The following is a 13,728-nucleotide window of genomic DNA, read 5'->3' as shown; positions in this document are numbered from 1 at the left end:
AGTTGCAAACTCTAAAACACACTATATATAAATAAAAAAATATAAATAAATATAATATAATAATATGGAGAACTTTGTAGGAAAATTATAGGTAGTAATTTTAAACCCAGGTGTAATCCTATTACAATCACTGAAGTTATTTTTTTTATCAAAAAAAGTGAGTACAAACTAGGGGACAAGTGTCAGATTTGCTCCACATTAGAATCAGATGTAGGGGCGTCAGAATAAAGCAAACTATTTCTGACCAGCATCCACACTGAGTGAGGTCAGACCCCTCTTAATCTTCTCTTGCTTGTCTCCTCCACTGCTGACAAAGCTGAACACACTCACCGCCTTGATTACCCTCAAAGGAAGCATAAATAACCCTCTTTTACGGTATCTTAGCGACCCTTCCATTGCTATGGAAACCGTTTCCAAGGTCTGCAGCCATCGCTCTGTAAAGGCTCTTCTGTCTACTGCAGCTTCATAACTTCTATTGTCATGTTAATGAACAGTTAAAATGTGGTTCAGTCTGAAAGGAGCGTACAGACACACAACAGCTATGTGATAGTCTATTATTGTCAAACATATACGGCTATTGTAATGCAATACACAAAACTGCACAGTGCACACATTAGTCCAGGAATGAAGAAACAAATATGTCATTCATACAACTAAACTCTGGATTATTTTGCTGAGATTTCTGTACCCTTGTGGTAAAGTACTCAACGTGTAATATCAGCAGAACTGTTAGAAGCTTTCTGGGTCTTGTTCTGGCTCATCACTCTCTGGCCTCCAAAGATGTAGAGCAGCTGTCTTACAGTGCGATTTATGACTAGGTTCATACAAAAATAATAATAATAATGGATTGCATTTATATAGCACTTTTCGAGACCCTCAAAGCGCTTTACAATTCCACTATTCATTCACTCTCACATTCACACACTGGTGGAGGCAGCTACAGTTGTAGCCACAGCTGCCCTGGGGCAGACTGACAGAAGCGAGGCTGCCATATCGCGCCATCGGCCCCTCTGGCCACCACCAGTAGGTGGTGGGTGAAGTGTCTTGCCCAAGGACACAACGACCAAGACAGACAGAGCTGGGGATCGAACCGGCAACCTTCCGGTTACAAGATGAGCTTCCCAACCCCCCCCCAAAATACTGTTTTCTGAAGCAAATACGAGGCTCACCGAGTCAAATCAGGAAAATATCTTGTGATTTTTTTTTTTTGTTATTTGATACTTGCTTACTACAATACAGAATGTCCAAAGGCTCACAAATGGGGAATTCTGTTGTTAAATTCCTGACTACTGAGACCATGCTTTGGGGGGGGGATCTGCTTCACATTTATTGAAAGGGCCTTGGAAAAGTATATTTTAGTGTATGTAGGATTTGATTAATGGTTTTGACCAGAAATCAGTGTTCAAATGTTCCCGACTGTTGTTTTAAAACACATTTCAGAAATGAACTGGGGATGACACAATTTCTAAGCCCCTACAAGTATCTTATTCTGCATTATGTTGCATATCAGATTATTTAATTCAATCAGACAACATAGTGATGTAAATATTAGCCCCATTCTAGTGTAATTCGTTAATATATAGAAAATGGAGCGATCGTTCCTCTGGTACAAATCCAGTTGGTTTACGCTTTCTTTCTTTTCACCACACTGCTTGACACAGTGTTGCTCTGGGACACAGCTGAAATGACTGTAGAAAAGGCTGCGCACAGAGCTAATGTCTCCAAGGGCTGAGTGACATCACATCATTACAGTCTCATAAAAACAAAAACAAGGAAGTCAACAAAATGCTGCTATGGCAACACCCACTTCCAGAGGAAGCCATCCGACACCAAGCTGACATCACTTTCCACTTTCACTCCATCATCCACACAACAGCTGCAACAATAATAAAAGACTGTGTTTATCTGGAGGACTATAACTTTTAATCCTTGGTTAAGAACCAAACTTTAAATTTAGGTTTGTCACAGCTCATAATAACCCACAAGTATACATTCGTAACATGTGATGCAAAGAAAAGCAGACTAATCAGACTGCTACTATAACGTTGTAATCAACAAATGTTAAGACTTAACAACTGTATTCATGAATCATCAGTAATATGATAAAAATGTACTGTTTCATCTCCATACCTCATCATAATCTACTAACACATTCTCCTCACTGGCGAATCTGTCATGCTTCCTCCTGTCTCTTTTTCAGCGATTGATTGACAATCAGCAGGGTCAACTCAGTTATTATGAGAGTGCTGCAGGTCAGTGTGTTGGCGAGCTGCAGAAGGCCCAGGATCAGGTGCGCTCACTACAGGCCAAGATCAGAGAGAGCGAGACGAGGAACCAGGTACAAAGACACCAGTCTCCAAAACTACCGCTTCATCTTCTTTTTGCCTTCATATACTTTGAACTTGAAACATGACACTGTCAAAATATCCACTTGTACAGCTCTTAGGAGAGCTGAAGCCTATCCTTGCTAATATTTGGCCAATGGCAAGGCACACCCTGGACAGATCGCTGGTGTTTTGCAAGGCCAACACAGACAGTCATTCACACTTACATTCATACGTACAGCTAGTTTAGAATTGCTAATGAATCTAACATGCATGTCTTTGGACTGTGGGTGAAAACATACAAACACATGCCGTAATATATTCCAGATAATGTGGAATTTTGTTCTGGGTGTTTGTGTGTATGTAGAAGCTGCAGGAGCGTCTAGGTGAAATGGAGCTTGAGCTGCGATCGGCCCAAGAGGATGCCCAGCAACAGGAGAGAAATATCCAGAACCTCACTGATACTGTAAACTCCAAACAGGCAGAGGTACAGTAGTGATAAATAAGGCTTGATAGTAAATAAAGGAGGGAATTCAAAATCTGAGCATTGCAGAGAGAATGAAAGTAAGGTCAGAGGTGGAAGTGCTGAAAACCCCACAGTTTCACACATGAATTGTGCCTTTGATTGTGCAGGTTGCAGAGCTGTACAGGGTGATTGAGGAGCAAAATAAGACACTGTGCTCACTCAAAGAGCTTGCCAACCGCAACCAGCTGCAGCAGCTGCAGGTTGGTCCTCCACACAAAGCACAGTTCTGTTTTATTAATTACCAAGCTGCCTATCTAAAATAATTTTTCAGCATACAATAAAAACATGTTTCAGAGTTGAGTTGAGTTTCATTCCTGTTTGGTTCCTCACCTGCCCTTTATGTCTTTCTTTCTTCCCTGACTGGTTTTACTTGTAGGCGTCTGGTGCAGAGACTATTAGAGGTCAGGGTGAGGTCCTGGCTCTGCAGGCCTCTCTGTTCCAAGCTCAACTGGAGCTGCAGGCTGGACAGAGAGCCCAGTGTCAGGCAGTCAGGACTCAGGAGGACCTGAACCGGGCCCTGGAGAGACTAGAGAAAGAGCTGCAGGGGTCGCTGGAACACAAGAGGGAGGCAGAGAGACACAACCAGGTGAGAAAATGACTTTTTTTTTTTTAATGAGGGTGTTTTCGTCATTCTTCTTTTCTTTGTTTTAATTGCATCGTGGTTCTTTTCACTTTATCGTGTCGTGCATGCGCGACACTCAGGAGCTGCAGCTAGCTCTAGAAAAGGCTCGATCAGCTCTCCAGGAGAGAGAGGAGCAACTGAGAGAGGGTGAGCGAGAGAGACAGAGAGAAAAGGAGGAGAGAGAGAAGATCATCAGCGAGCTGAAGGCTTCCCTGAAGACCAAAGAACAGCTGGTGGAGGTTGGACACAATCAAATAGTCTGTAAACAGTAAACAAACCATCATGTTCGACGATAATAAATACAAACAGATCTCATTCTTGTCAATATTGTATAATAAACACAGAAGTGCACATGACTAATGCTTAAAATGCTCCGCATCTGAGCAAAGAACGACAAAACTAAAAGTAAGATGAGCTGCAGTTGCTCTCACAGCCCCTAGACGCTTTCTGAAAACTTCAGCTCCATTCAAGCTCTATTTTGTCTTTGTGGATAAGTAGGATTGTAATTACTCTGCAGTTGACGGTCTGTTTGCTGTCCAGCAGGACTGCTGTGAGTTCCTGGAGGATCCAACGGAGAAAAGAGACTCTGTGCTTCAGAAACTTCGCCAGCGTATAAAGGAGCGAGACGGAGCTCTGGAGGTAAACACAGCAGTACGCTCGCCAACACATGACAAAAGCCAAAACAATTAGACCAACACAACGTGTCCTGTGAACTCCTTTATATCATGTTAATTGTTAGTAGTCTAAGATGGTTGAGTTTGTGGGTTTAGATTTTAACACATGCCATTTTAGTTAGATGGAGGTTAAAACAACTTTATTTCCACAAACCCTGCAGAAAATAGTGGATGAGAAGTTCCGCTGCATGGAGGAGAAAGACGAGGAGACTCGTCGCCTGCAGCTGCTGCTCAGAGAAAAGGAGAGAGATCTAGAGAGACAGCGCTGCGTCCTGGCCAGCAATGAGGAGACCATCACTGTAAGAGGACACACAAAATAAACTCATCTTTTTTTCTTGGCAGTATGTTGCCTCATCTTGCTTCCTTATTGGAATGTTTGTGTCTGTATCAGAGCCTGGAAGTACTGCTGCGGGGTAAGGCTCTGGAGCTGGAGCAGGTGTGTGATGCCTGGAGGAACGTCCAGAGGCAGCAGCAGGAGAGTGAGGAGAGGCAGAGCTGCATCCTGAGAGAGAGAGATGCCATCATCAACCAGCTGCAGAAGGCACTGCACACTGGCACACAGGAGGCTCAGGTAGAGAGAGATCGGCAGGAAGAGTAACATATGTTCCTGCAGAGAAATATTCCCAGGATCGTGTTAACCAATAAGTATATTCTTGTTTCTTATCTCATCTGCAGGATCTGCGCTGCTCCTTGCTGGCTCAGATCCAGTCTGCTCCAGGTGATGTTCTGGAAGAGCTTAAGGTCCGGCTCCACCTCAAAGACCGCCTCTTCCAGGAAGTACTGGCTGACCGGACCCATCAAGCTCAGGAGCACCAGAAGGAAGTTCAGGATCTCCTCAGAAGCATCAACAGCAGAGACCAGTATATTAAGGTAGAGCAGATAAAGCATGTGAAATCCGAGAGTGAAAAGAAAAGGTTGAATATACAGAAAACCTGACAACACTCTCCCTCCAGGACTCTGCAGTCCGCCTGAGTGAGGTCATAACTGAGCAAAAGTCAAGACTCCAGGAACTTCGCAAACAGCTGAGCTCAGGTTTTGGATCACAGCCTGACTTTGGAGCAGACTTGGCTTTGGAGCTTCAGGCAGTGCAGGAGGAGCTTTTTCTGGCTCTAAGGAGGGAGAAGGAGAGTCAAGAACTTACCAGGAGTCAGACTGCAAGGCTAGACTCCCTCAACAGGACTCTGCATGTGAAGGAGGAGATCATCAGGGTTAGTGTGTGAGAATACAGAAGGTATCTGTGGAGTATAGTAGAACCTCTTGTCTAATAAGCTGATAGTGTGTGTATGTTGCCTATGCTTGTATGTATATACATGTCATGAGTTCTATGCGTGTGAGTTCATGTTTGTTTGTGCTGCAGGATTTTCAGAGGCAGATGGTGGATCCTTCAGGGCTCCCTCTGGTGGAAAGACTGACCCAGGAGGTCCAGGAGCTGCGGGAGAGACTGGGTCAGGAGGATAGCCCTCCAATGAGAGGCCCTGTCCTAGGCCGTGACCGGCCTAACAGCAGGCAGCCTGACTTTGGAGGTGGGCACCAGAGAAGCATGGGACAGTATCTGTAACAGCAGCACTTCTAGCACTGGGGAGCGGTGACTGTAGAATGGCTTACTGCACTGTGGTGATGGGATATGTACCATAAATCTATCAGCTGAAACTCTTTGGTGTGAAAATACTAACATGGAAAGTAGATGAAAGCGGACGGATGGATATTGATCTGAACTTGTAGCGTCCCAAAAAAGAACATCTTGTTTAATAACTTTATAAATGTTGTAGTGCAGTTATTGTGAGTTTGCACAATTAGTGCTGCTTCTTTTGCGTGTAAATGATAGCAAGGCATTTAATTTTTAATTTTTTGAATAACACATCATCATTATGATTATAACTGCAAATATTGTGGTAGTGTGCGCTTCAGAATGTAACCTTTATATGATGGTGTTTGTGTGCCTTTGCATGTTTTTTGCAGCAAGTTTGAGATTTCTGTATACTTAACTCAAGTCACATGCTGTCTGAAGATCATGGAAATCTGAGCACATTCCACATTGTGTTTAGTACAGTGACTGTGTATATTTAGTTTGCATGTTTGCTTCTGTGCATTCCAACAACTACTGGTCCAGTTGCTCTGTTGCTGTTGTTGTTAAATGAACGAATGTCACACTAGAACACAGTAAGTATGAAGTATCAAACTGAATAATATATGTGCGTCTGCACAGACACCACGAGAAGCCACATTTGTTGCATTGTAGGCATTTCTGCACCTTTTTCCTTGAATTTTTCCCCGTCCAGAGCCAAACACCCTTCAAAGTGGTTTGTAATAAATAATAAACATACTGTACCTGATTAATGCCTTTGTGATTTCAGAGGTTTCAGATTATTCTACTTTAGTACTTGCGAAAGCTGAAATTCTCCTTTTTTTCCTTCTTTAATGTGCAATGTTCAGTATTAACTCACATAAAACACACAGTGGCACAAGCACATGGTCCACCTTTCAGAGGAAAATCTCTCCTTCATTCCCCCTCACTGAGTGAAAATGTGTCAGACTGAAACATCTGATTAATATGCATAAATGTCATAATTTGAAATTTAGCATATAGAGATTAAGTTGATGCCAAGGTCACATTTATTTATCTTTAATTTTTTAAATTCATTATTTATCAAGAAATAATAGACATAAACATCAATCACATAAGAGGAACCTGCCCCTGTATCTGATCTGGATACTAGTAAATTTGCATACCGATACCTTAATATATAATTGTTTACTTATATCTGCAAATACAGACATTGTGGTAATGCTAGTAATCATTACTGGTGAGGTAAATACAGTTTTCTTCCATTATTTTAATTCAATATTAAAATGAATAATTACTTTTTACCAGTCTTCATAACAGTAACTCATCTTAAACATAGACTGTGAGGCAGTCCTGCCTTAGCTCTTTGTCAGCTACCACTTTATTTCCAAGGCTCAGAACACTCAACATCCTGTCATCTTCAGGGATTTTTAAGCCTTCTCCATCCGTCTTTTAAGTCTTTCTCGCTGGTTTTAAATTCTGGATTAAACTCTATATGACTATCCCTGGGATCCCATTCTAGGGCTTAAGTGTAATCCCCTTTAAACTACAGCAGAGTGCAATAAACAAGAAAATCAAACTCATACAGCCTAACACTCAGACTGTTAGACAAGGCTGTGCTACAAATTACCAGCATGATTCTGAGGGTGAATAATATTAGAAGAATTGAGCAAGTGATGGTCTCACACTCAGTTGTAAAACTTCTGAAATGCTCAAAACTGAAGTAAAAGAAAAAGCAGATTGATCTTCTTCTGATTTGGTTGTCTTTGGTCTGCTTCCTGCAGAGCTGAGCGCTGAGGATGATGTTGAGGCTGATGATTTGAACACTGAATACACTGAAAGCATCGACGAAGAAGAGACCGACACCAAGGTATGAGAGTAACCTTCAGCTGTTATTGTTCATCTTGCTTATACAGATAAATCCTGCAGAATAAATATTATGCACAATGTACTGTTTCTAATCATTTGATCAGAATTATTGATTCATTTACTTCTGCGTGTGTACAGAGTTCTGAAGGTCCAGAGAAGAATCTGTCCCACGGCATGCTGCTTGAAAGTCAGGGGCTAATCAAAGTCAAGCAGCTGGTGGAGCAGAAGAGGCTGGTTGAGAGAGAGCTGGGAGAGCTGAAGGCTCAGCTGGAGAAAGCGGGATTCTCTTCAGTATCACAGATGAGGTCATTTTTTTGAGATTTTAAACTCCAAATTAGTCTGTTTTGTCTCTAGTAGTGTAACGGTTAATGCATATGATTCCAGCTGAAGACACAAATCGCCGTTGGAGTTAATCAGGAAGGGCATCTGGTGTAAACTCTGTCAAATCAAAGCCTGTGGAGCTACACATAGCGACACCTTTTGGCAAAGCTGAAATTAGCTTACTATTTTCTGACAACACTAATCTATTCTTGGCCACTAGAGGACAGTAGAGTCTATCTATATAGCTATTTATCTATTTATTTATTGTAACCTCCCTCTGTTACAGGAAAGCTCTGTTCAGCTTGCAGGTAGAGAATGAAGAAGTAAAGCGTCATCTGAATGGAGGGTTGGAGTGTGCCAGTGAACAGAGTGATGAGCAAAATGCACTGGATGGTGAAGACAAGGATGAAAATGAGTTGGATGTGACCATAGAAGAAGAAGAGGAGGAGGAAAACTCTGAACTGTGGGATGCCTGGGAAGGAGAGCTTTGCCTGTCCCAGGCCAAGAGCCAGAACAATGATGAACAAAGGAAAAGGAGAGCCAGCAGACATCAGACGTTGCCACTGGACTCTAAATCGTCACAGGTGGGAGGATCCTAAATATACTATTATTGCACCATTCTGTAAGGTGTGGTGTAAATTAAAAACAAGAAAGTATCAATTTAAAAGCCACACTTGGTGTTTAAAATTGTTTTTGACAGTCACGATCTTTCCTCCCTGTCTGTAACCAGTACAATGACCTGGGTGGCGAGCTGTTCGCAGATTCACAACAGGCCACTGCGTCCTCTGCAGTTTGTGAGAAGGCAGTTCATCTGCAGCAGAAAAGCAAAGAGCTGCAGGAGAGGCTAATGGTTTCTGAGGCCAGAGTGCAGGCTCAGGCCGAGCAGCTCAAAGACTACAGGGACTTGCTCAGTGAGTGGACACAAACTTCGCACTTTTCCTTTTAACAAATGTGGCGGTGATACTGAATTTGTGATGTCAATAATAAGATAAGACCTCAAAATGGTCCAAAAAATGCAATGAAGTTGACGAGGATAGTAGATCCAGCAGTGTCAAACATAATGAAATAAAGCTTCTTCTTCTTCTGTATCCCTGCAGCAGAGACAGCAGTGCAGCAGGACAGTAAACAGATCCAGGTAGACCTCCAGGATCTGGGCTATGAGACCTGCGGCCGCAGTGAAAATGAAGCTGAGAGAGAAGAAACCAGCAGCCCCGGTGTGTATTATTATCACCATATAAAAGACGCTGTGGTTCTTTGAGACCCTTTGTTTTGAATTTTATATCAGTAATGTCATTCAATTCTGATTAATGTTTTATTAAGAGTTGTTTCTAATCATACAATGTCCGTAAATATCCTGAAATTGATCTCGTCAGTGTTATTTGTCGGGGTATCATAGAAACAGCAGAGGGCAGCCAAGTGCAGCCTTTGTGCCAAACAGTAGCCTTCTCTTCACGGTCCAGTGCATTCTACTCAGCACTGTTTGCATTCCCAGCTTAAAAGCTCGATGGTTAGTCAAAACTTTGACCTGAAGCCTTGGCCTGTAAAATGAGAGTTCCTGGCTGCTCTATTATACTGTGGTTTGGTTTTCATTGACCCCTTAGAGGGAAATCAAATCAATAGAAGCTACTCTGAGTGATCGCCATGAAAGTTTTTGAGAGCCAGAGTTGTATTTGGATGAAAGGGTAGTCTGCTACTAGGTTTTATACACATATCTCATAATTTTAAAGTACCCCAGACTATGGGCCTTAAGATGACATTAACTGATGTTACTGATGCTTTGTTTTTTCAATCATATATTTCAGTGTCACTCACAGGAAACAGAGTCTGAATCTGATGAACGCATTGTATGTTTCCTGACAGAGTTTGATGACCTAGAAATGTGTACGTCTCTGGAATGCGGTTCCCAATGGTGGCCTGCCAGCAGCAATGACAAAACCACCACCCAGAGCTGCGGTTATGGTAACGAGGCCTCCTCTCTCCAGCACCTTGTTAAGGACCTCCGCTCACAGCTATCCCGCTCCCAGGGAGTGATCTCCGGGCTCCAGAGCCACCTCCGTTCCCTCTCTACCTCTAGTGAATATGGTCCTTCGATACCCCACAAGGTCAACTGGTCCATCCAGACATCAGCTTCACAGAGCCAGGCAGAGGATAATGAGGGCTGGCAGTCATCTAAGGGAGGTCAACTACGTTCACCCCATCACCCAGACAAGGACCTAGAGAGGCTTGCTTCTCGTGTAGATGCACTGGAGGACCAGCTGATGAAAGGTGGAAAGAAGGCTGCGGCAGAGGATGGAGTGTCTGCCACCTTGCCAGGGTAAGAAAGACGTTGCGATGCAGTTTTTTGTTTGTTTTGCTTTTTTTCTAACTCTTTTCTTTGTTGGTGGGGTGGGATAGTAGTTTCTTTTGTTTCCAGTTCAACACAATGAGTGTTTGTGCCAACACCAAGAACATAAACCAGATCAATATAAACAGATTATTTGACAGTTCAAGAGTGGCTGCTTTTTTACCCTAAATAGTGCCAGGAAGAGTCTGCTTCTGCAGAACCTCAGACAACGCCAAGCTGTCGTAGTCCAAAAATGTAAAATTCCGGAAATTCCTGAGGCATAGAGATCAATCCTGTTGTCAGACAAAGAACCAGTGCCCATCACCAATTTCAGTCGTTTGTTGGAGAAGAATAGGAATATCTTCATTAAAAAGCTACAAGCTTGCAAATCTGACTTGGTTAAATCAAACTTTTACTATTGTTGTCAAATATAGGTAAATTTCAGTAATTCAGTCTTTTACTGATTATTTTCCTTTTGAATGCCATTAATAAAATCCTTCATCTGATAATGATGAATTGAATAAAGCGCTTTATACAGCATTCCTCTACATTTTTTAAAATTTCTATCCACAGCTATGCTCAGCCTGTCCTGTACATGTATTACATTTTAAAATGTTAATAGCTTAATGCTCATTATAGCTTTATTATAGCAAATATATTAAAATTGTATCTATTGGTAACTTTATGGTGAAATAAACCAGGAAAATAATTTTTAAAAGACACTACAAAAAATCATAATATGGACTCGCTGGGGTGGGGGGTTGAGGGGTGGGGGGGGGGGGGGGGGGGGGGGGTTGATTGACAGAAATTGCCTAAAATGAGCAAAAACCCATTTAAACAGTGCTTGTCAGTATCAAGCTTTAGTAATCAAGTGTAACCACAGATGCTTTTATGTAAACTCGGCAGCCTGACAGTAAGGGGATTAACTAACACGAGGTTGGGAACATGCTGCCCCATTTGCCATTTATGAATAAACTGTGTGGCTTCAGTGAAGCTTCAGTTCCAACACTGTGACACTGACTCAGGTAAAATATATAGAGAAATCTTTCCCCCATAGGAAGTAAGTCCAAAGAAATTAGGAGCAGGTGTGAGCAACGGGCATGAGCATATCAGGATAACTTTGGGTTCTGAATGATTGAATAATTACATCTTTAATGACTTTTAAGAAGAACTGTAGATTTACAGTTGGAAAGGTCTCTTGGAGCTGTTTGTAAACAACTGCATAGTTCAAGATCTTCATTTCAAATAGTACAAGTAAAAGTTGTTTAGATGCATCACCACTTTGCAAAGATCTGGAAGAAGAACCAAACTGTCATCCTCAGGTGAGAGGAAATAACATCAACGACACTGCCTTAAAGTGAGGCGAGTTTCACCATGGAATGAGACAGCGCCAAACAATAAAAGAAGCAAAAAAGCTTTCAGGTATTATTTTACACATTGTCAGGTGTGCTACATTCTTCTTTCTTTTCATTGTGCAGAAAATTCGACACACTGATCCAGGCTCAGGCCAAAGAACTGTCTCACCTCCGCCAGCGGCTACGAGAGGGTCAGGGTGTGTGCAGCATCCTCACCCAGCACCTGGGAGACACAACCAAGGCGTTTGAGGAGCTGCTGAGAGCCAACGACATCGACTACTACATGGGCCAGAGCTTCAGGGATCAGTTAGCTCAGAGCAGTGCTCTGGCACAGAGAGTTAATGCCAAATTTGGTGGAAGTGAGTCTGTTTTTGTTGTTTCATTGTACAGCCTTAAAATCAGACCAGATGCGAAGTCTCAGAAAGTACAAACGACACCATGGATTTCTCATGAGCAGGGAGTGCAGATAACAGTTAATGATATTGATGCTCTTTCTATGTTTTCAAACAGGAGATTGTTCCGAAAACCCAGATAAGACAGAGCTACTTGCCATCCGGTCAGTCCTCATTACAGCTTTGTGTGTGTGTGTGTGTGTGTGTGTGTGTGTGTGTGTGTGCGTGTGTGTGTGTGTGTGCGTGTGTGTGTGTGTGTGTGTGTAAAAATTAATTATATTCCATTATTCCACTTCACAATTATTGTGATCCAAAAATGTTAAGCTACACAAAGATGTTTCACATAATAATTTTTTTTTGGGGGGGGGGCTATAATGTTTTTGGTCAATCTCAAACATTATACTGAATACTGAATGTGAAAAATGGCGTAATTCACCATATTGTCATTCTGCATTTTTCAGCTTTCGCATTTTCAAATACCACATTGATGCACCTTCAGGGTGATACTTAATCTCTAATGCTGTATTGTGTTGTTATACTACACAATACAACATTAGAGATTAAAGCCTATCAATACACAAGATATATTTACATTACATAACAATGAAATAACTATAGAAATCGCAGCTTGTTCCATTAACATTACAGGAGAATGTAGGACAATACTAAAATATGAAATCTAAAATAACTACATATTTTCCTGTTTAAGCAGACAAGCTTAATTATAAGAAGTTGCATTCCTTTCTGACATGAAATGAAATATAAATCCATGCCATCACAGTTAGTCGCTGTTCTGTGTATTAAAATAGATAGTTATACATTTATAATGCTTAATGGTGAGTTTTTAAACTAAAGTTCCTTGTATTTAAGACCAGTCTAAGCTGTTATAAGAACTAATTGAAAGCTACATATTTCTGAGTTGGGAAGGGTCAGCAAAACCATGTATTTCTGTGTTTACTGGGGAAAAAAACTAAGATTTTAAAAGCTGAACATTCCACTTCCTCTCGGCAGCCTTGTTCATTTTCTTGTCCTTTTTTTTTCTTACAATCTATGTCAAGTCTGACTTCCTGCTGCAATTCAGTTCAATTCAGTTTTATTTATACAACACCAAATCACAACAGTCGACTGAAGGCACTTAATATTGTAAGGCAGACCCTACAATAATAAAACAGTGAAAACCCCAGCAATCATATGAACCCTTATGAGCAAACACTTTGGCAACAGTGGGAAGGAAAAACTCCCTTTTAGCCTCCAGCAGAACCAGGCTCAGGGAGGGGCGGGGCCATCTGTCACTACTGGTTGGGGTGAGAGAAGGAAGACAGGATAGAAGACATGCTGTGGAAGAGAGACAGAGGTTAATAACAAGTATGATTCAGTGCAGAGAGGTCTATTAACACATAGTGAGTGAGAAAGGTAACTGAAGAAGAAACACTCAATGCATCATGGGAATCCCCCAGCAGCCTACACCTATTGCAGCATAACTAAGGGAGGATTCAGGGTCACCTGATCCAGCCCTAACTATATGCTTTAGCAAAAAGGAAAGTTTTAAGCCTAATCTTAAACATAGAGATAGTGTCTGTCTCCTGAATCCAAACTGGAAGCTGGTTCCACAGAAGAGGGGCCTGAAAACTGAAGGCTCTGCCTCCCATTCTACTTTTAAATACTCTAGGAACAACAAGTAGTTCTGCAGTGCGAGAGCGAAGTGCTCTAATAGGGTGATATGGTACTACAAGGTCATTAAGATAAGATGGGGCCTGA

At 41.8% G+C, this 13,728-nt stretch overlaps 1 protein-coding gene across 6 annotated transcripts in view; it reads left to right on the top strand.

Annotated features, from left to right (window-relative positions):
- The window catches only part of pde4dip (phosphodiesterase 4D interacting protein), a 99,726-nt gene that overhangs the window by 65,889 nt on the left and 20,109 nt on the right, over nucleotides 1-13,728 (top strand). For 5 of the 6 annotated variants that reach the window (XM_085376806.1, XM_085376804.1, XM_085376805.1 and 2 more), the window contains 19 exons: nucleotides 2,201-2,338; nucleotides 2,692-2,811; nucleotides 2,958-3,050; nucleotides 3,227-3,436; nucleotides 3,553-3,711; nucleotides 4,013-4,111; nucleotides 4,308-4,445; nucleotides 4,538-4,717; nucleotides 4,822-5,016; nucleotides 5,100-5,354; nucleotides 5,504-5,669; nucleotides 7,495-7,580; nucleotides 7,718-7,884; nucleotides 8,187-8,484; nucleotides 8,631-8,811; nucleotides 8,998-9,114; nucleotides 9,761-10,214; nucleotides 11,702-11,937; nucleotides 12,089-12,134. In XM_085376806.1, the coding sequence (XP_085232932.1) occupies nucleotides 2,201-2,338; nucleotides 2,692-2,811; nucleotides 2,958-3,050; nucleotides 3,227-3,436; nucleotides 3,553-3,711; nucleotides 4,013-4,111; nucleotides 4,308-4,445; nucleotides 4,538-4,717; nucleotides 4,822-5,016; nucleotides 5,100-5,354; nucleotides 5,504-5,669; nucleotides 7,495-7,580; nucleotides 7,718-7,884; nucleotides 8,187-8,484; nucleotides 8,631-8,811; nucleotides 8,998-9,114; nucleotides 9,761-10,214; nucleotides 11,702-11,937; nucleotides 12,089-12,134 (3,338 nt within the window). The remainder of the gene's footprint in view (nucleotides 1-2,200; nucleotides 2,339-2,691; nucleotides 2,812-2,957; nucleotides 3,051-3,226; nucleotides 3,437-3,552; nucleotides 3,712-4,012; nucleotides 4,112-4,307; nucleotides 4,446-4,537; nucleotides 4,718-4,821; nucleotides 5,017-5,099; nucleotides 5,355-5,503; nucleotides 5,670-7,494; nucleotides 7,581-7,717; nucleotides 7,885-8,186; nucleotides 8,485-8,630; nucleotides 8,812-8,997; nucleotides 9,115-9,760; nucleotides 10,215-11,701; nucleotides 11,938-12,088; nucleotides 12,135-13,728) is intronic. The other variant, XM_085376803.1, reaches the window with a different exon arrangement.

This window comes from Diplotaxodon limnothrissa, linkage group LG17 (assembly GCF_057381915.1).
Source record: "Diplotaxodon limnothrissa isolate DT_005_m linkage group LG17, D_limnothrissa_male_GT1.1, whole genome shotgun sequence".
Taxonomy (NCBI): Eukaryota; Metazoa; Chordata; class Actinopteri; order Cichliformes; family Cichlidae; genus Diplotaxodon; species Diplotaxodon limnothrissa.
This window is presented reverse-complemented; position numbering and strand designations above follow the sequence as displayed.